This window comes from Schistocerca nitens, chromosome 3 (assembly GCF_023898315.1).
Source record: "Schistocerca nitens isolate TAMUIC-IGC-003100 chromosome 3, iqSchNite1.1, whole genome shotgun sequence".
NCBI lineage: Eukaryota > Metazoa > Arthropoda > Insecta > Orthoptera > Acrididae > Schistocerca > Schistocerca nitens.
The window spans coordinates 616,422,626-616,445,027 of NC_064616.1; the positions used below are offsets into that span (position 1 = coordinate 616,422,626).

At 36.8% G+C, this 22,402-nt stretch overlaps 1 protein-coding gene across 1 annotated transcript in view; it reads left to right on the forward strand.

Moving 5' to 3' along the window:
- The window catches only part of LOC126249362 (IQ and ubiquitin-like domain-containing protein), a 222,711-nt gene extending 201,374 nt beyond the window's left edge, over nt 1-21,337 (forward strand). Inside the window, exon 12 of the mRNA XM_049951015.1 lies at nt 21,225-21,337. Within this exon, the coding sequence (XP_049806972.1) occupies nt 21,225-21,317 (93 nt within the window). The 3' untranslated portion in view covers nt 21,318-21,337. The remainder of the gene's footprint in view (nt 1-21,224) is intronic.
- Nucleotides 21,338-22,402: the final 1,065 nt, after the last annotated feature.

Here is a 22,402-nt window from a genome sequence, read left to right on the forward strand (position 1 = left end):
TCGTGGAGAACATCGATGGCTGTCACACCTGACATGTTGCAGCAAGCTGATGTAGTCATTCGCCATTAAAGAATGCCATTCATGGAAGACATGTTGAGGATGATGAGGGTGTGTTTCACACAGTGAATCACTGGCTCCGCAACCAGGACAAGGATTAGTACCAACAGAGCATACATGCCCTTATTTAGCACTGGAGGAGGGTCATGGAATGGAATGGAGATTAGGTGGAAAATTAGGGTATGTAGATGAAACACCATTCTTTCATGTATGTAATTCTCATTATGATCAATAAAAATATGTTGAAGAACAAATTGTGGTGCTTTACTTTCTGGGCAACTCTCGTATAATGACAGCAGAAAACTCCTGATGCCTATCAGTGACATCAAATGCATTCACCAACTTGCAAATGTACAAACTACTTGCAGCCACTTGATTACATAAAGTGCTGACTGACCTGGCTATGGAAATATGTAAGTTAATGCTGATTAGAAGGATAAAACAATTCTATAATGTTCAGATTTGGGATTAATGGTGTGCTGTTTGACACAGTCATGTCAATTAAATTAGGCAAAATGTTTCAAAATGACATGAAATGGAATGAGTATGTAAGGATGGTAGTAGGGAAGGCAAATGGTTGACTTCAGTTTATTGAATGAATTTTAGAAGATTGTAAATTTATCTATAAAGAGGACTGCACATAGAACACTAGTCTGACCCATTCTTGAGTTCTGCTTGGCTGTTTGGGTTCCCCACCAGGTCAGTGTAAAGTAAGACACTGGGGCAGTTCAAAAGTGTGTTGCTAGATTTGTTACCAGTAGGTTTGATCATCACAGGAGTGTTACGAAGATGCTTCAAGAACCCAAACATTTCATGAAACACTATTGAGAAAGTTTAGAGAATTGGCATTTATGGCTGACAACAGAATGATTCTATTGCCATCAACATACATTCTACATAAAGACAGTGAAGCTAAGAAAAATTAGAGCTCTTATGGAGGCATATAGATAGTCATTTTTACTTTGCTCCATATACTAGTAGTGGTACAAGGTACCATCCATCATGCGTCTTATGGTGGCTTGCTGAGTATGTACATACATGTGATGTGGAACAGTTTGGCTTGCTAGGCTTTTTTGAGACTGTAACAGCTTTCTGAGTCATTACAGCCTTTGATAATGTCTCCAGCATTGGAAGACAAAATGTTAGGCACAGAAATGTGACTTGGGCCAAGACCTAATACCAATAAAACACAGATCACCAAGGATTCAAATACTGGCCAGAAAGGCTGCAATGTATGATGGAGAACTGAGTTGTTAAGTCAATAATATACAATATTAATAGAGGAACTCACTTGACAGTGTGTCACTGTGAATAGCTACTGTGAAAGAAGCTAGAGGCTATCAGTTGAACTGATTTTCTGTGAACAGTCTTTAACATAATATCTAGCTGTTGTGTTAATTATGAATTAGTCATTCACTTCCAGTGGCAATAAACTTGGCTGCCCTCAGAATCCTACTCCAGCCATCTGCATGAGTTGCTAACACTATCTGAAGGATATGTTTTCTTCTCCTCAAATTCATCCACTGCTGTATCTGCTCATGGTCTTGTGGTAAATGACAGGTAGTGGAAACACAAATTTAAAAGTCTGAGGCCATTTCCTCCTTTTTTAATTGTATTTTGTCTGTATCCTTCAAGTATCAGTCTCGTGGGAATACAATGAAAATTTATTTTACTTCCTAATACACCGTTAACAGCAAAACTGTTCAGAACTATATTTGCAAAAGAGCTCATAGCTGCCTGTTCTGTCCAGAGCACTTTCTATTCAAGAGTACCCTCAATGCAGTAGATACTGGCCACTATCTTATGGTGAGTAGCCTGCAGCCAGGAGTTAATGATGCATCACACTTTGCACCAATGATCTACAGATCACCTAGCTACTCTCAATTTGGCAAGCATTTGTTACCAGACAAAATATCCCTGAAAAACAAGATGAACACCTTACAGGGATGTGACAACTGTTCATGCAGCATACAAGGTCAAAATGAATGTGAAAACATTATGTTGGTGTGTAAGTTCATAGTATTTTTGTTTGACATGCAGGTTATTTTCTTTCAAGTTATACCATTGTTCTTGAGGTTATATATCAAATTTGGAATATTTGAAGCAAATGAGTAGTGTTACAGGTGTCAAAAAATAGTATGTCAAATGGAAAAGTGTAATATTTGCAATATACTGTTTGCTTTCAGTTTAAGAGCAGCTCAAAACATTAATAGCAGATATGAAGTAAGTGCCACTGGAGAAAGCAATAGTAAAATGTTTTTCTTGTTTTGAGGAGGGGTCATTTTTACCTGAATGGTTCTCCACATTCAGGACTGGCTTTGATGAAGGCCATTTAAACAGTTTATTGCATGATGGTTCATGTCAGTGTACCTGATCATTATCAAATGTGATGAACTGTGATCATTTAACTTTTGTGCAACATTTGCATGCAATGGTCAAGGTTCAAGTTCAAAACAAACAAACAAACAAAATTCAGTGGATGATATTACTTGCCTTTTTGATTGAGCATTATTAGTCTGATTGTGAACACCATTGAGCAGTCCTATCCAGTATTATTACTGATGATGAGATATAGTGCCTTTATGTTAATTTCATAAAAAGAAAGTAATGGTTGAGGCATGACACAAAACATCTCTCGAACATAAGGCAGAGGGTGTTGTGAGCAACAAATTGCTTTCCAGGGCTGTGACGTTTATTACTAACAACTGATATTAGGAGGAGGAGAGGATTAGAGTTGAACATGCCACGACAAAGTGTTCATTAGGGACAAAGCACAAGCTAGGATGAGGGAAGGATAGAGAAGTAAACCAGCCATGCCCTTTCAAAGGAACCATCCTGACATTTGCTCTAGGTGATTTAGAGAAATCATGGAAAACCTACATCTGAATGGCTGGACATGGATTTGAACTGTCATCTTCCTCAATGTGAGTATCATGTCACTCAGTAACTGATATTCATTGCAGGTACAATGTGAGATAAGTAGACAAGAAGACTACCTTAAGTGCTGCTACTAGATGATGATGTCTGCCTGAACTTTCCTGATTTGACAAAGGAGGCCAGCCAGGAGCTTGATTGGATGGCCATCCTTCACTGCACTTACTCCACCAATCTTGCGCCCTCAGATGTTCACAGTCTTTACTCCTTAAAGATTGTCCTTCAAGTAAATTCCTTTCCAAATGAAAATACACTTCAAATTTTGCTTAAGAACTTCTGTAACAAGCAGTTTTCTACAGATGAGAGTGGAAAAATTACACAGACATTGTCCTACAGTTGTAGATAATGTGACAGAATATACTCTTAACAATTAAGTTCTCTCTTGCATTTATCTGTCATGTACAATAAACTAACAAACAAATGAAAACATTGATAGAGTCACTTATTGGAAAATCATTGACTAATTCAGTTATAGTTTCAGGCATTGGTAGAACTATTCATTCATTCTTTTTACTGACAGCAGCCAGTAGGTGCAACTGGATGATAACACTGGATTCACTCAGTAATCGTTTTGCATATTGTATGAATTACTCATTCTTTCTTTTCAAGTGAAATCAGCCTGTAAGTTTTCTAATGCTTGAACCATGTATTCAATTTTTCAACTGAAACTGCTCTATTGTGTTTTAGTCTGACTGAGTTATCAACTCATTCCTCCAATGGAAGGCAGTCTTTTCATCATTTAAAACTGATTAATATATTACCGTGAATTACGTTCTTCAAAATGCAACTAACCCTTTATGTTCTGAATTTTTGTTCTTTGGTGTTAATTATTTTAAATTTTTTTAATGTCATTGTGGCAGGTTGGAAATCACTTTAGTAGAAAGAAAATTGGTGACATATATATTTTTGGTCTTTTATTTCATTTTTTTCAAAAAGGGGCTTCAGAGACCCGTCATCGACAGATGTTACTTAATGAGAACTGGTCTTGTTAAAAACATTCTCTCTCATTGAGACATAAAAACACCTTACACTTGAAGCACTTTGAGTGATTTCTGGATTCTATATTGTAAATAGCATAGCTTCCACATTTTCCATTATTAGCAGTAAAATATGTGCATGAGCCCCAAGATTTTGGGTTCAAATTTCATTTGAAAACAAAAACCTCCTCTTTCTTCTTTTAGTCTGAAAATAATTTGGATCTATTTCTTGTTATCACTACCCTCACCAAATTGAATTTCCTCAGCTTCTGGGAAATAAGTGAAAATATAGTGTGGTATCATTTCTTGTTTGTCTGGTCTGTAAATTGATCAGTTTGAATTATTCAAGAATATGTTTTGTTTCAGAATCACTATTTTTATAAATTGGTGTATAAATATCAGATGTGGAGAACTTCTAGAGTAACTCCATTATCTCCTTATCTTCCAGTTACCAGTATGTTACCATGGCCTGTTATGTAAAAACATGAAGCTATAGACATGATGGGACTTACAAGTACAGAATATTTTACACAAAACTTTTCCAAACATTTGTAATATTTTGTGCTTTGAAACAGTTGTTAGCATAAATTGGGGGGAAAATATAAGGCCCAGATTAACACAGTAAACACTCAAACCTAAGCACAGAATGACCAACATCAAACCAAACACATCTAAATAGCATGAGCATTGCAAGTGCTGAGATCCAAACTGCCCTAGAGCCACAGATAATAATTCATAAAAGTACTGTGATATGTTAACAATGTAAGAATAAACAGGGTGCAACAGTCCTGATAGGCTCCTAATGAAAGAGAGTGTTTTATGCTTTCCTTATTTTTTAAAAAGAAATGTGGGACTGAAAACGTCCCATCAGATCATAAAGTGTTAACGTGTGTTTAATTAACATGATGTGTTCTTGGTGTACTAAGATAAGCACAAAAGTTATGTTAGGAGTACATGAAGAAGAAAGGGACTTCAACAAATTTTAGTGATTGATTGCATTCCAATTTACTGGAAAGATATGGTGCTGATTAATCATTTGAATCTAGCACTTAAATAATTATTCAGCCATTTGTGTGGATGTTACATATATTGTGCAGACAATCATGTTATAGGCTATGTACACACAAATCACACACATACACACAAAACTGTCTTCATATAACAGCCTTTGAGAAGTACCAGCTATAGTATTTCACAGGCATGGAAGAAGTACTATTCACAGTCACACATTGGTACTTCAGGTTTACAGTTAAGCCCTTCTATAACTACAGCTGTAAACAATCTGCAACAACATTTGCATCCACCTGGACCACTTGGAGAGACAACTGGAGTAACTTGATTCTTGATGCACTCAATTCTAGGTGGAAACATTGAATCATTTTAGAATTGTTAAATTATTGTTGTTGACTGCACTCTGTTATCCCCTGTCATCACTTTTATTGTTATTATGATATTTGCTTTTTATCAATAAGTAGGTTTTAATTCTTTTTTATTCCATGTTTATGTATAGGCATTTACTTAGCAATGAAATTCGTGTCTGGATCAAAATGCTCTGCAGTGTGGAAATGGAAGAAATCATATTACTGGATAAATAGTGATTCTCAAGATAAATTCAGTGTGATAAACCATATTAGAAAAGATTATTAATATACTGAAACTATGTTAATTAAAGAAATTTTAATAAGGTTAATGATTGATGACAAATATTTCTTGCAAAAGAAATACTTCTGACAAATGACAGTTGTTGTTGTTGTTGTTGTTGTTGTTGTCATTGTTATAATTTTCAATCTGAATATCATTTTGGTGCTGCTCTCCATGCTACTCTATCCTGTGCAAGCCTCTTCTTCTCTGAATAACTACTGCAACCCACATCCACTTGAACCTGCTTACTGTACCCATCTCATTGTTTTCCTCTGCAACTGTTAACCCCCACACTTCCCTCCAATACTAAATTGGTGATTTCTTGATATCTCAGAATGTGTCCTATCAGCTGTCCTCTTCTTTTAGTCAAGTTAAGCCACAAATTTCTTTTCTCCCCAATTCTTTTCAGTACCTCCTCATTAGTTACATGATCTACCCATCTAATCTTCAGCATTCAAAACCTCTGTTATCTTCTTGTTTGAACTGCTGTTTGTCCATGTATCACTTCCATACAAGGCTACACTCCAGGCAAATGACTTCAGAAAGACTTCCTAACACTTAAATTTATATTTGCTGTTAACAAATTTCTCCTCTTCAGAAAACCTTTTTTGCCATTGACAGTCAATGTCTTTTATCCTCTGTACTTCAGCTATCACTGACTATCATCATTGACTATTTTACTGCCCAGTTAGAAAAAATGCATCATTTACATTTAATGTCTCATTTCCTAACTTAATTCCCTCAGCATCACCTGATTTAATTCAACTACATTCCACTACTCTTGTTTTGCTTTTGTTAATGGTCATCTTACATCCTCCTTTTAAGACATTATCCATCCAGTTCAACAGCATTTCCAAGTCCTTTGCTGTCTGACAGATTTGCAATGTCAATGGCAAACTGCAAAGTTTGTATTTCTTCTCCCTGAACTTTAATACCCTTAAAAATATTTCCTTGTTGTCCTTCACAACTTCCTCAATGTACAGACAGAATAACACTGGGGATAGGCTACAACCTATCATACTCCTTTCTCAACCACTGCTTGCCTTTCATTCCCTTTGACTCTTATAACTGCTGCCTGGATTCTGTACAAGTTTTAAATAACCCTTTGCTTCTTGCATTTTACCCCAGTTACCTCCAGTAATTTAAAGAGTGCATTCTTGTCATTGTCAAAATCGTCCCTCAAATCTATAAATACTATAAACATAGATTTACCTTTCCTTAAGCTATTTTGTAAGATAAGTTGTTGGGTCAGTATTGCCTCATGTGTTCCAACATTTCTCTGGAAATCAAACTCATCTTCCCCAAGGTTGGCATCTACCAGTTTTTCCAGTCAGCTGTAAATAATTTGTGTCAGTATTTTGCAACCATGACATTAAATTGATAGTTCGTTAATATTAACACCTGTCATCACCTTAAAGAACTATATCTTTTATGCTTTCTGTTCATATCACCTCAGCATTTACCAAAAGAGAATTAGTGGTGATGGGTGCAAACTAGTGAGAAAAGACAGCCAACACTTCAATAAATTTAAATAAAAAAGTAATTGTTCATCTTGTTAAACATAAATTTATAATGTAACACCTGTTCTTAACCTTTTAAGAGCAACCAAAAATCCATTTTTAATGCCAGATGTTAAAAAAATCATACAGTAAATAAATACACAAATTCTGAAAATACGTCATTTTTATAAATATACTTGTTCACCTCTCCTTGAAATAAGATATGTTTTTTGTCTACAAAAAAGTTGGTAACCATAGTCATGCTTCATGTATAACTGAAAAGGCTGAAAAGGTATGTACATGAACTCACTCAAACCCATAGACTGAGTGAAAACGTTCATATAACTGATTTAACTGTTACAGCCTTGAGTCAGTCGGTTGTCTTACATTGAGTGAAACCACAAAAACCTAGAGAGTGACTGAAAACCCTTCATGATGCTGATGTGGTCACTGACACTATTTTCATTCAGTTGTTTCATTCAACTGAAAAAATCAACTGAACACAAAAAAAAAAAAAAAAAAAAAAACCAGTTGACTCTCCAATTGGTTGTTACAATCATTCTGTTCTTCCATCACTAAAAAAAAATTAACTAGAAAAACATGTACTCACTAACAGCAATATATTACAACTTATCACTCTAACCTTACAAAGAAAGTCTATTTTAACTAAATGAGAAATAATATAACATGAACCTGCCCAAAACTTCACAAATCAGTAAGTCATTATATACTTTTTACTATTAAATGACCTTTGTCTACGTACAGTTCTGTCATACTCAAGAATCATTTCAGGACTACTATAACAGTGTGGCAGTCTGGCAGTGGGGATAGATGCATAAAATAACACAGTTAACAAATTATTGAATGCCACACATTAATGTATCAAACTGTATATTTACAAAAAAAGTCTGAAAAAGCAGAAAATGCAGTATTAATGAGTGTGCAGGTCCAAAGTTCATAAATTTTTCACCTCTGTGTCTACAGGGTGCTGAACTGAAAATGTGAGAAGACTTGTGATGGAGATATTTTGTTAAGATTTCCTTGCACATTTTTCAGTCTGACTGCTTACAGCTTGGCCAGTGAAGAGGTAAAAAGCTGGCAAAATATACTGGATCCCCAGGAAGATTGGAACTGACAGATAAGGCATCCTTTGCTTTACGAAGCAACCACATTAGCACTGTGCTAGTGAGCTGCTGCCGTATTACCGCTCTCATTGCCAGACTGACGGATAAGGCAGATGAGATTAGTTGTAACTTCTGTGTAGAACAAACTTTCCTGAACTCAAAACTTAATTTTATTAACTCAATGTCACACTTTAAGTGAGAATCACTCAGAATATCTAATCAAAATAACAGCAAAATGTCAACTGATAATCTAGCACAATTTCATAAAATAAGCTAGTGACTGCAGGGTGGCCAAACATATTCTGTAATACTGCCAGTATTCAATTATTGTGGTACCAAGAGGAAAAGCATCCATAACTGATCTGTTTCTTGAGCAGGCTCAAATCATTATCACGCTTAAGCAGAGCATTGCATAAGATGGTGGGTGTTCAGAGGTGCCATGTACACAGGTGCTGAGTTGACTGAGGACCAAACTAGCAAACAAATAGAATTATGGTTCCTGTTTCTGCATTTCTGTACCCAGGGTAAGGGACTAAAGCATAGTTACAAATAAATTTCAGATACACCGACTAGAAATTGTACATCATAGATTTACAGGAGAATAATTTGTTTGGGTTCCCCTCTTCTTCAGTAGATGTCATAATTATTTTTCTTTTCCCCATCTTAAATATACTACACACTGCAAAGATCATTCACCAGAATTATTCAGGATTTTTAGCAGAGTATTTCCAATTGTTATATTGTCAACATTACAAGCAAATAGTACTTGTTCTTTTGACTACTGTATATTTTAAAAAAATGTTGTGTGAGAATGTTTTCATAAAAAAAAACTTAACAATGTAGCACTGAATGAAAAACACTAACATCCACAGGTAAATTTCATAACTACAAACAAAGTTTGAAATTAAGAAAATTAACTGTGCATGGAACCATGTGGTATGACAGAAAAGGTTCAAAAAGCCATGAGGAAATGAAAAGAGTGAGTATATGCTGTGCAAGTTCAATTCCACCATCTGCTAACAGGAAGGGAGAAGCAATTGTCATAAAAAATGTAATAACCAACATGAAATACAAACTGTAATTTCTATATTGTGTCATTCTAAAGCATAACTGTCTTTCAGTATATAACAAAGAAAGAAAAGTATCATCTACGGTACTCAGAATGATAACTATATAATCACTGCTGATGCTGTATCAGTAAATGCAAGAAAAGCATCAGATGAATGAAATTTCAAGTCTGCAGTACATTTAAGATGCAGGGCCACACAGTAAACTGAATTTTGGTGCTGGTGACAGTGTGCTAAGACCAGAGTTATTTTGTCTCCCTGTGTAAATCAAATAAAGTAACAATGTGTAGAAAACCAAAATAATGATAAAAGTCTCACAAAGCTGAGCATGGAGTGGAGTTTCTAAAGAGCACCCTGCAGCTGGTACAGTTCATTCTTAATTTAGATCCTGATGAATTTATACTAGCAGCACCTATATGTTGTCAGAATATTCATGTAAAATTGATCAAGGTGTAATTGTTAGAGCAGAATGCCACATTAAGTAATCATCTCTTTTTGGCTGAAAATGATTCAGCTGGCACTAATTTTAATTTCAGTCATCTGCTGACAACATATAGAAACAGTTCTGACCTGTTGTTGTTTTTGTTGTTGTTTTGTGTTGCCTGCTTCTTGAAATTAACCAAGTAGTGTGTCAGTCGGCAATCAAAACTGAATGCAGACATGCACAAAGCTCTTTACTGCTGTATTTAACTCTACTTAGTTGCATGCTATTCTGTATAATAATTAGTAAATTAACAGAGAGTTCAACCTGCTGTGATCTTAGTGACAGCAAGTATTTAAATGAAAAAATAATAAAGTAGAGCTTGGAGAGTGCATTATACACAGTGACCCACAACAACATCTGGCAACATGAATGCAACAGTACGTGCAGGAAGACTGTGCTGGAATGGCTGGAGATATCCATGTGCTACTGATTCACGATGCCAAACTACATCAGTTTGACATTCATCCTGAATACATGATTCATATGGGAAGATTTGCCAGGAAGTGGTTGGCAGAATTCTGTGCTGACATCCTGCTGACCAGCCACCTACCATCAGAGTTTAAGAAGATGAAGATAATTTCTATTTTGAAATGTGGTAAATTCAGCAACCAGATAAAATGCTGTCACCTGATAGCCCTCCTTAGCTGCTGTTATGTGCTGAAAGGCTGATCTATGACAGAAAAAATAGTGTTGTTCTAGAGTACATTCCAACTGATTAGGCAGACTTCAGACAAGGGCACAGCTGCTGTGACCCAGTGTTGTCTCTTACATCCTTCATAGAGGCAGGGTTCCAAATGAAGCTAAAAATATCCAAAGTGTTGTTGATGCTATGTGGAGGGAAGGCCTACTCTATAAACTTTTCATATTATACTGTGTAGAATGATTGTGTAACTTCTTAACAGCAAGCTAAATAATCAGAAACTCCAGATAATCATTGGAAGTTGGTTAAGCAAGGAGAGGAATCTCAACAATGGATTTTCCCAAGGATTGGTTCTCTCACCATTACTGTTCAATCTGTAGCTATCTAACCTTCCTGACTCTTCATTCAGAAAATTCTGCTATAAAGATGACCTGACTCTTAATGTACAGCATAAGGAACTGGAGCAGAGAGAAGAGATGGTGACCAAAGACTTGCCTCTGCTGGAGACTTATTTATAAATCTGGAGATCCCTAATGAGTGTGAGCAAACCAGAGGTGTCATGCTTCCATTTAAATAATCATCTGGAAAATATGAAACTGAACATAAGTTTCAGTGGTAGAAATTTCATCATTATTTGAATCCAAAATACCTAGGCTAAATAAATAAATAAAACCACAATATTTAAACAGTGGTCATTGAGAGTATAAGAGTATAACCCAGACTTAATTTCTGATTGTCAAGGAATTGTTGAACAATGTGGGAAAGGCATCAACACTCCTATACTCCACAGATCCATTATTTGCCACTTAATTGCAACAGTACGCCTTTTCTTTTACAGATGACTGTGACCGCACTGTGGAGATAACAAACTGGAGTTGTAGAACATCACCCCTTTCCCCCACTGGAATTCCCATAAATTATGCACTTGCACACAGTTTAATGTTCTGTTATCTGGATATTGTTCCTGCTTGAACAAAACCTCTTTGGTGAAAATATGTTTACAAAGGCAATAATACTGACATCAGTGTTAGTGTTAAGTAAACAAAATTGTTTTCTCTTACCCTCTCAAGTGTCTTACATGCCCAAAACTGGTCTGAAACTTTGAAAGTATTCCAAAATTTTAAAAGCACCTTCAAGACAGCTCTTGGGCACATAAAGTTGTCTCTTGAAACTATTACTCATCAATTCTTGCATAATTGAAAAAATAGGGATCATATAAATATAGCAAGAACATACCAACAAATAGGAATAGAGACTATCAACCTCACACTGACATCGGCATGTAAAAATTGCAAAATTATCGAGAAGTCAATAAATAGTAAAGCAGAGGTTTTAGGTAGCATCAGAGTGAAAAAAATTAAACATTTTGAGACCAAAACAAAAACATTGCTTCTGTAAGTTTTCCGATATCAGTTCATCCCTAAATTATGAACAAAACTCAATTACATGTCATTGATGTTGTCTTCAGGTCTTTAGAGACTCACTTCAGTAGTTGAAGGCACTCAGGTATGGATGGATGTGATAAAGTATAACATGGATCCATACATTAAAGATCGCTACTTTATTTACATAATGTATGTACAGTGTTGTGAACAGAACATCTTAACATATACAGGTTGAGTCAAGACTAAACTGGCAGAGAGTATCTGCTCAGTAGTCATAGATGTGGTGTTGGGGAATCTCGCTGGCTGAGTCCCCACAGAGTCCCTTCCTTCCTGGTACTGCAGAGGTGGGATGAGGAGAGAAGAGGAGTGGAATGTTGGTGTAGTCATCTTCGTGCAGGTGTACATGACCAACCACTTCATGGCTGGTTGTGAGACAGGGTGTAGGTGGAAAATTTCTCACTGGGTGGAGTTGCGGATGCACATAACCAGCCGTGCTGTAATCATTTTTGTTGTGAAGCATAAACAATTCATTTCTTGCAGAGGTCATAGAGTATGAGTCATCACATTGAGAAGTCATAACCATGAGAGGGGCACAGATCATGTGCCCTGCACTGCATTTGTCATCTGTTATGAGAGAGTGTTATTTGAAACCAGCAAACTGTATACTATGACTTGGTCACACATCTGTTGCAGCTGTTCAGGAGGGAACACATGTTCATGGAGATGGCTTCTTGTATGTAACAATCTATCCACTGGATGTCAGTGACACCGTGGTATGCTGCTGGAATGTCTTAATCACTGCAGTAACAGTGTGTTCTCCAGGTGGCACAAATGCTGTAGTACGATGTCATTGGGGATGTTGTTGTATCCAGAGGTGAGTGCCTTGAGTAGCATCTTTGATTTAGCATGTGTGATGTGGGTGGTGGAACTTGGTAGAAAAGTGTGCATGGCCATTGGCATTTGCGTGCAGAAGAGCTGAGATGCAGGTAGAACCAACATAGATGTGTGGCATGTGGCAGGAGACCAGCATCCTCCATGCAAATAATTGGTATGTCATGTGGCCACTGCTGTAGGCAAGTGTTGTCCTCTTGCAAGGCAGTGATCAGGCCAAATCCCATTGTCTCAGTGTTGTTCAGATGGAGACATGATATCACAGCTGACTACCACAGTGAAGAGGTGGTGCCAGCTTCTTTAGTGACTGTCAGGTGAAGTCATGATACCTTGGCCAGCTTGGGTGGCATGGTGACAAGAGAGTCATGATCGGTGATGGCCAGTTGAATTGGTGGGTTCTTGCCATCGCAGGGCAAGTGGAGGTTGTGGTAAGGCAAGATTACTTCCATTGTTGATGGTGGCAGTTTCACATTATCAATTGTACAAAATAGAAGGGTGAAAATAATGTCCAAGCACTGTTCAACTGGTTGAAAGGCACAATCATGAAAATGTTTACTGTCCAAACGCAGTACAGTCCAAACAGTAGGGTCAATAAGAGTACACAGTCTAACTAGTTGGATAGCATGTCTCCATCTCGCACTGTAATGACACTTCATAGTTGAATGCAAGTCCTGTGAACAGTGTTCAAAGTGCCATTGTGAAGCACTAAACATGTCAGTTATATATTTCATGGCCAAATGAGCCATTTCTTGTGCACTGATGGAGGGCAAGACACCATAGATGCACTGGGTGGTCAGTGCACTACACAATTCTGATTTTGTTTCAGGTCTGAACACAGTTTGATGCATTGCACATGAATGTTCTATGTCATAGCATGGCACGTATAACAAGGATGCAGGAAAATCCCTGTCGGTTCACATAAAATGCATAGTGGTGGAGTGTGATAATGGCTGCATTGTTGTTCTGCAGTAACTGGTTCTGTAGTAAAGCAAGAAAATACAGCACAATGCGGTAGTCATATGTCACCAGTGTGGAGCTCAGGTATGGATGATGGGTGCACTAAGATATGAGACAGATCCATAGATTAAGAGTTTACTACTTTATTTATGCAGTGTTGTGGACCAAATGTCCTATAGTAACACAGGTCAAATCCAGACTAAACTGACAGAGAATATCTGCTCAGCTTCACTCAAAATTCAGAGATGTGTTGGGGAGTCTCGCTGATTGAGTCCCCACAGGTAATAAAGTCATCTGACTGCATTTGGATAAGTTCCAAATAGCCATTTAATCCCCAACTAGCACTCTGAAGTTTCATTGGATGTAACAGCAAAGAAAAATTCTCAGGACCACAGCTCGTAAAGAAGTGTCCAAAACTAACAGGAAATCAAACATGTCAGTTCTTGTGGGGAAAATTATGGTTTACTCTTGCTTTAACAAGCCTTGCCTTGCTGTTTCATATGAGCAGTAGCTCCTCAGGCTTGTTGTTGGCTGCCTTTGAATGATAACACCAGCTTCTTTATGTCTTCTACATTGAAAACCACAATTGTCAGTCACCTTTCACCACTGGAATCTGCTGCCATAAAGTTACATACTTCCCGCTGTGATAAATCACAATACTTGCCTTCAGGAGTAAGAATTATAGACAAAACTTCATGTATGCAGACGGGAACATAACTTAGGAAGAGAGATTAGGATTTAACGTCCCATTGATGATAAGGCCATTAGAGATGGCATAGTTTTTCGTTCTTGCATACTTTCCATACTCAAAACATAGCCTGGCCAAAATCAGTAGACCCCAAGTATCAAACTTGATAAACTGATATGCTCCTGGAATTAGTTACCACATCCTTTGTCCCACTTGACACTAAGACCACTCTTCATCCCACCATGAGGGGCAACCACTGACTCATTGTTTCCACACATTGCCAGTGACCCATGAAAATGTTTAAAATATAGGTATGTTTACCAATTATGCCCATAGCTACAGCTTATTTGGCATCTCGCTACAACCATGGGCCTTTGCACTCATCAGGCTCCTTTGTCCATACTATTAGTACTCTATAATGTGCTGTGCCTGGCCAAAGCTCAAGTAACTATAATTCTCAGCACAGCTGTGAGAAAAGTCATCTTGATGTCACACAAAACCCTCACATCAACTCGAGGAGAACTGGTAAAACCAGGCACCACAACCACTAATGCCTGTATAATACTTCCAAAAAATGGTTCAAATGGCTCTGAGCACTATGGGACTTAACATCTGTGGTCATCAGTCCCCTAGAACTTAGCACTACTTAAACCTAACTAACCTAAGGACATCACACACATCCATGCCCGAGGCAGGATTCGAACCTGCGACCGTAGCAGTCGCGCGGTACCGGACTGAGCGCCTAGAACCGCATGGCCATAATACTTCCAACACAGTTCCTAAGTTGTAAGATGCACTGAAGACCCCATTGATGGTCCATTTTTTAAATTAAATCTCAGCTATGAATTAAACTGATCCTGTCAGAAAAGTTGATAATGGAAAACTGGAATTGCATGTATAAATTTGCAGCCATTTCTGGAAAATTATTAAATGATGACAAAGGAATCTCATCATAGCATTTTACTCAACACTTGAATGAAATAATATATGCATGATCTTGAATAGCCTACAGAGGTTTATTGTCACAGCTGGCTCTATAGAAGTAACTGAAAATGAGGGACATCGTACCATGACACTGGGATTCTGATCTGTTTGTAGCAAGCTATGTGAGAGACAAAATATAGATTATTTCTTGCATTGTGTTAACCTCTAAAGTGATATAAAAATCCCAGTGATATAAAAATGTGACATATGATGCTGAATATGATTCAGAGTCTTCTGACTACATTTGTACTTTTGGAAGTACTAATACTAGATCAGTTTTCAATTCCTCAGCTGCGATTTAACAAGGGGAGGAGCAGTGGGGGATTTAGTGCTCCTTATGAGCTCAGAACTTGAAACCTAACAAGATAGAAGAACTCTACTTGCTCTGATACCACTCCTGATATAAATATTATTTTCTCTCTTTTTTATTTTACACTACTGGTAATCTGTCACTGGTACATATAAATAAAATATCAAAATTATTTGCTAAGCTGTAATTTTCTAATCCTAATTGTGGCTGATAATAACAGTATAAATATTTTGTGTAGAAACATTTTCTTTAAGGAAATATTCATAACTTAAGACACATGAAAGACCATGTTTCCCTGCAAATCTAACCCTGCTAATAATTATTTGAAAGCCTTATATTTATGATGTGTAAAGAATGTCTTGGTTTTTTTTTCTAAATTTTATAAATCAGGTAATACTAGTCCTAAAAACCACCATTGTCACAGATGCATTCAAATTTCAGAATGCAAACCTTTCAAAAACCCAGTGTTCCACATATACATCTACATGCATGCTCTGCAAGCCACCGTATGGTGCATGGTGGATGGTGGATGATACCTTGTACCACTATTAATCATTTCTTTTCCTGATCCACTCTCAAACAGAGCGAGGGAAAAACAACTGTGTATATGCCTCCATATTAGTCCTAATTTCTCTTATCTTATCTTTATGATCCTTACACAAAATGTACATTGGTGCCAGTAGAATCATTCTGCAGTCAGTTACAAATGCCAGTTCTCTAAATTTTCTCAATAGCATTCCTCAAAACAAACATCACCTTCTCTCCACAGATTCCCACTTGAATTCCCAAAGCATCTCCATAATACTTGCATGTTGTTCAGACCTATTGTTAACAAATCTCGCAGTCTGCTTCTGAATTGCTTTGATGTCTTCCTTCAATCTGACCTGGTGGGGATCCCAAACACTCAAGCAGTACTTGGTAATGGGTCATATTAGTATCCTATACGTGGTCTCCTTTACAGACGAACCACATTTTCCTAAAATTATCCTAATGAATCAAAGTTGACCATTTGGCTTCCCTACTAAAATCCTTATGTACTCATTCCATTCTATATTGCTTTTCAATGTTACACCTAGATATTTAATCAATGTGACTGTGTGAAGCAGTACACTACTAATGCTGAATTCAAATATTATGGGATTGTTTTTGTACTCATATGCATTAACTTATATTTATCTATGATAAAATCTTCTCGGGTTGACCGCTGAGTCAATGCATTGTTCTCCAGCAATTTTTCAGTAAGTTTCTTACTTGCCATCTTCAGGCAAGTAAGAAACTTGCTGAAATGTTGCTGGAGAACAACGTATTGTCTCGGCTGTCAACCCTAGAAGATTTTATCATCAAGATTTGCCGAGAAAGCCTGCATTCTCATATTACATTTATCTATGTTTAGAGCTAGCTGCTATTTATCACATGAGATAGAAATTCTGTCGAAGTCATCATGTATTATCCTATATGAATGTATGGTGTCTGTTCTTTCAGACATGTCCAAAACAACATACACCATGCAGAATCTGCAGCTGTGATACATATAATGTAAACTGAAGGTGGAGGGGAGAGAAAGGAAAGGAAAGGGAAGGTACTGTTGATGACAGGTGAAATGGGGCTTCATGCAGAATCATCAGTGATGAATGAAAATGTATCCTGGACCAGGATACGAACCTGGGATCTTCCACTTACTATGCAGTTGTATTAACCACTGTGCCAGCCAGACACAGTGCATATCACAATTGCATAGACTATCTCAGCATCCCTCTCAGCTGACCCACAACCCATCTAGCACCACCTATCCACAGTCCCCATTCATGTTCTCCATGCTTATTACTTTGAGATCCACGCAGGAGGTCAAACGAATTGTGCATCTACAATGAAGGTGGTGGGTTCATTGCACAGTGAGGTGAATCAGTTATATGAATGCATGGTGTCTGTTCTTCTGGACATGTCTGAAAGATCATACACCACATGGAATCTGCAGCTGTGATACATATTATTTAAATTTCAGATACGTCCAAAAGAACAGTCACAACACCTTTATTAATTGATTCACCCCAGTGGGCAATGAATTGACCACCTTCAGTGCAGATGCACGATTCATTCAACCTTCTGTAGGAATCTCAAAGTAGTGGCATGGAGGACATGGAGAGGGGCTGTGGATAGTCAGTGCTAGGTAGGAATGTGGGTCAACCATGAGACATTCTTAGATAGTCTGAGCAGTTATGATAACCACGGTGCTCTGGTGGTGGAGTGGTTAATGCAACTGCCTAGTAAACAGAAGATCCCAGGTTCGAATCTCAGTCCGGCACAAATTTTTGCTCAGCACTGCGGATTCCACATGAAGTCATGGTGCAGCTGACATCAATAGTTCCTTACATTCCCTTTCTTTTCACTCCCATCCACCTGTTGTTTACATAATTTCTTTCTTCAGGCACTCAAAATGACACCTTTCTGTACAAAACAGCATAATCAGCAAACAGTCACAGATTTCTGCTCACCCTGTCTGTCAGATCATTTATGTATATAAAGAATAATAGTAGTCCTGGATTCTAACCAGGCCTGCAACTTATTTGTTTCCAACTCTTTCAGTTGTAGTTCTATGTCCTCTTTTGGGAGTCTGAGCAGTGTTCAGATGGTAGTATGTTTGTATGATTCTCCTGTGTGAATTATTTCTTAAATCTATTAGCCCAAATTTTTTGTGTCCAAAAATATTACTATGAAAAAATTTTAGTAAAATATTTTAGATATAAAATTTAGGTTTCTGGAAATTTTATACAACAAGGATAAGAGTGTGCACCCATAAAAACAGAATCTAGCATAAAAGCTATTTTAAGAATATGTTTCTATTGGTTAATAAGAATATGTTTTTGAAAGTGTAAGAGCTCTGTATTCTAACACCTTCAAAAAATCTTCCTACACAAATCTTGTAATAGGTGCAGTTTGTGTTCCACATCATTACGAAATATCGTATTCATGATCCATGGAACTAGTACTAATCTAATCTAATCTAATCTAATCTTAATGAGTATTCTATGAGTTTATCCACAAGCTGATGAACACCAAAATGTTCTATGACAGTAAATGTGCATTACTGAAATTTAAATTCAACAATGTTGACTTGATTATTTAAAAGTACTTTAAGCACTTACCAGTTCATCCACTGATTAAGAAATAAAACATCAGTTATGACAGATAATGTCACTAATGTTACAAACTGTGGTTAGAATGCATTCATTTGAATACAGTCATTAGTGAATGAGGCTGTTTTGAAGCTGCTGTAACATCAAGAGAACTTTTCCGATGGTTTTGGTGAAAATTATGCTTACAAGAACATTGGTTAAGATGCAGGGTAGTAATAATAAGGCCATAGGGAGCTGGAGTACTGCAAAGGCCCACCATCATAGATAGTATTCTGCTTAAGTGCAAGAAAGGTTTAGTCCTACTGAAGAAACAAATTTGCTGTGGAAACATATTATTCATGCTGCTTGTGCAGTTGAGATGTGGAAACATTGCAGAATAATTTTCAGTGATTATCTACTTATTTCCTAGAGTGAGGCTGAATTATCCTATTAAATTCACTTGATATTTTTTTTATCATTTCATTTCAGTAAGGTATTTTGAAAGATTCCTACCTAAGCTGTGACACCAAGTTAACAATTGTTTACCAGTGTGGTGAGAACATGGTCACTTCTGAAGTGAAGGCTGCCTTAACTGTCAGTTACAGTCATGCTGGGGAACTACACTGAGCAGTCTTTATCCCTCTCTTAAGAGCTTTTGAATGCCCCCACAAATAAAACTCTTGTGGGTTTAGGGGCAGAGAGCATGGAAGCTAAGGAATTGATTTGCCTCTACCTATTCCTCTGTCATGAAATCTATTATTTAGCAGGCTACAAGTATTAACACTGAAATGCTGAGCAGCTCCATTGTGCGTGAAGTACATGTTTTGGTACACTCGTAAAAGGAACTCTAACATAGAAATAAAGCATTTCTGGACCCATGTTCATATAACACATTTTATTCCTCTATGTTTAGGAATGTTTGTGATTCTTCAATTTCTCCAGGCGTATGTTATGACGAAATACATCTCAGGTGAACAGCCTGGTATGAGTGTATAGAGGACATAATGTGCATAGGACATAGTGTCCTATGCACACTCGTACTAGACTGTTCACCCGAGATTTATTTAGTCATAACATAAATGTGGAGAAATTGAAGAATCACATCACATACCTCTACGGGGAGGAGATGTATCGCAGCATGAAAAGGATTGACAAGCTGCATCATCGGAGAAGTCGTCTACTAAGGTGTCCTATGCACACTCATACCAGGCTGTTCACCCGAGATTTATTTCGTAGTAGGAATGTTTCCTGAAAGCTTGGCCCTACCTTTTTGTTACACTCAGAATATGACACATTTTGGACATCCCACATGCCACACTATTTTCTAACATGCGTAACATTGCTAATTACCTTCAAATATTATAAACTTAACACATAACCTCAAGAACACTATTAGACTTCAAACAAAAAATGGCAGTTAATAAATACATTCATAGTAACATGTGAATCAGCATGCTAAACAACAGTGTTACAATTTTACACACCAGCCTAATGTTCTCAGGTGAATTTTAATTGTGATTACATACTTCAATATTCCCCATGCCATATGCTGCTTGAGCAATTTTCACAGCACTGTTGTTACTGCTCAGTTTATCATGGATATTTCATATGGAAAGTCACAAAACAACAATAAATAATTTTAAGCTTGCCAAAGCAACAGCAGCAACATATTCTGTAGCTCATTGGTGTAAGGAGCAATACTTTTGCAAAAGTCAGTTACAGGGCTTTTGACTTCATTCAGCAGCAGACATCTGCTGCAAAGAGCACAAACTGCCATGCAGAAAGTGTTCTGATATGGAAAGGCACCCATAATATCTTCTGCATAAATGTTTTAGGTTTTGCTATTACTGTCAAATCAAAAAATTAAATATATAATCTTTGCTCTTTTGTGCGACTTTTACTTTTACCATAAACATAAAATACAATTTTTAAAACTGAAGAACTAACATTGAACTCTCACTGCTGTATGTAAACTGCATGCTGTTTACCATTAGTCCACAACCAGATACAGCAGCAGAGCAGTCTGAGTGAAAGACAACACTTCCTCTAGATATTGTCATGGCCTACAACGTTGCTAGTTCGTGCAAATGATGAGACTTTGGATTGTAGGTGAAGACAAATTTATAGCAATGTTTAGTGAATAACTCAGATTTAGTCACTGTGGTGGCCAAGTTTTGTATCAGAGACTTCACATTACCATGTGTTGAGCTGTAGACATAAATTGAACCTAATTAAAAATTATGTTATGAATCTGTAGTAATTGGCAAAACAATCTTTATCTTATGCAACATATGACAAAGTTTATTCATTACCAGCATAGTAAATATGGATAATAATTACATAAATAAAACTCCATATAAGCGTGTTAATGTGGTGAAAAACATAGATATTTGAAAATTTACTTTAATTTTAAAGTATTCATTCTGATGTGACTTAAATATTTACAGACAAATTTTCTTCAATTTTTTTCCAGACATATGTTCCTGAATTCATAGAACAAGTTGAACACAAACATATGTTAGCTAAAAGACGTTTTGACCGCTTAGCAAAAATTGTGTTGGGGTAACCATGAGACTGACAGTATGCAAAGACAGTATTGAATTGTAGGATATGAGTTTTTTATTTCCCTAGAGCAAATCAGTGCATGATTCAATTCATAGACCTGACTGAATTATAAAGCATAAATTTAAAAAGGGCATTATTTTGAAACAAATAATTAGTCCAAGTTTCAAACATTAAAAGTAAAGTCTGGAAAACTGTTACTATTTTTACTGAAGTTTGTTATTTTATGGAGTAGTGTGCAAAGGTATAAGTTAATATATGATTTAGTTATGCTACAGTTCCTGCTACAGCTACCATATAATATTAAATAATAAACAGTAATACTAAGGAAATAATGTAGTATCATTGAATAACTTGTACTGGAAACTATATAGAAAGATTCAAGAGATAATATAATTCCCATACAGTTGATTATAGATTATGATTTGGATTTTCCTATGGAAAACAGGTACATAAATTAAACTAACATCTTCTGGACATCATATAGTCTGAAATGCAATAAAATATATCCATAACAATTTTCTGCTACTATTTCTAATTATCCTTATTGGCCACAATCAACTAAAAATCTGCCTCGCGGCAACCAAGAGGAGCAGCATATGTGGTGTGCTCTCATTTTCCTATGTTCTAGAGTTGAAAGTCTCAGATGCAGTCTCCAAAAACGAGGATTTTCAGTTGGACCATTTACTCTGCTGCCAGACTTGTCCAGCATCGTTTACAGTGGAAGATTTAATGTAGATGGCCCCAAATGCTTTTGATGTTGCAAAATTTTGGTCTTCTAATCTCCCATGCACCTATACTTAGACAAGTTTAATTTATATAATTTTCTTCATACATTCCATATTATTTTTTTGTATTTATTCTTCTGAGATGAATTAAAGCAAAACTACATGAGACACAGCAGAGAGGTTTTGAATGTAATTCATAAGACAGGTGCAAGGTGTGTTGATAACAAACTTAAACCACCATGCTTCCTCCCCTTGCCAGCCAAGTGCTGTTTGTGAAAATTTCTTCCTCTACCAGGATTTGAAGCAGCTACCTCTACGTCAAGTGCTATGCACAAGCATAAGCTAGCAACCTTAGCTACAG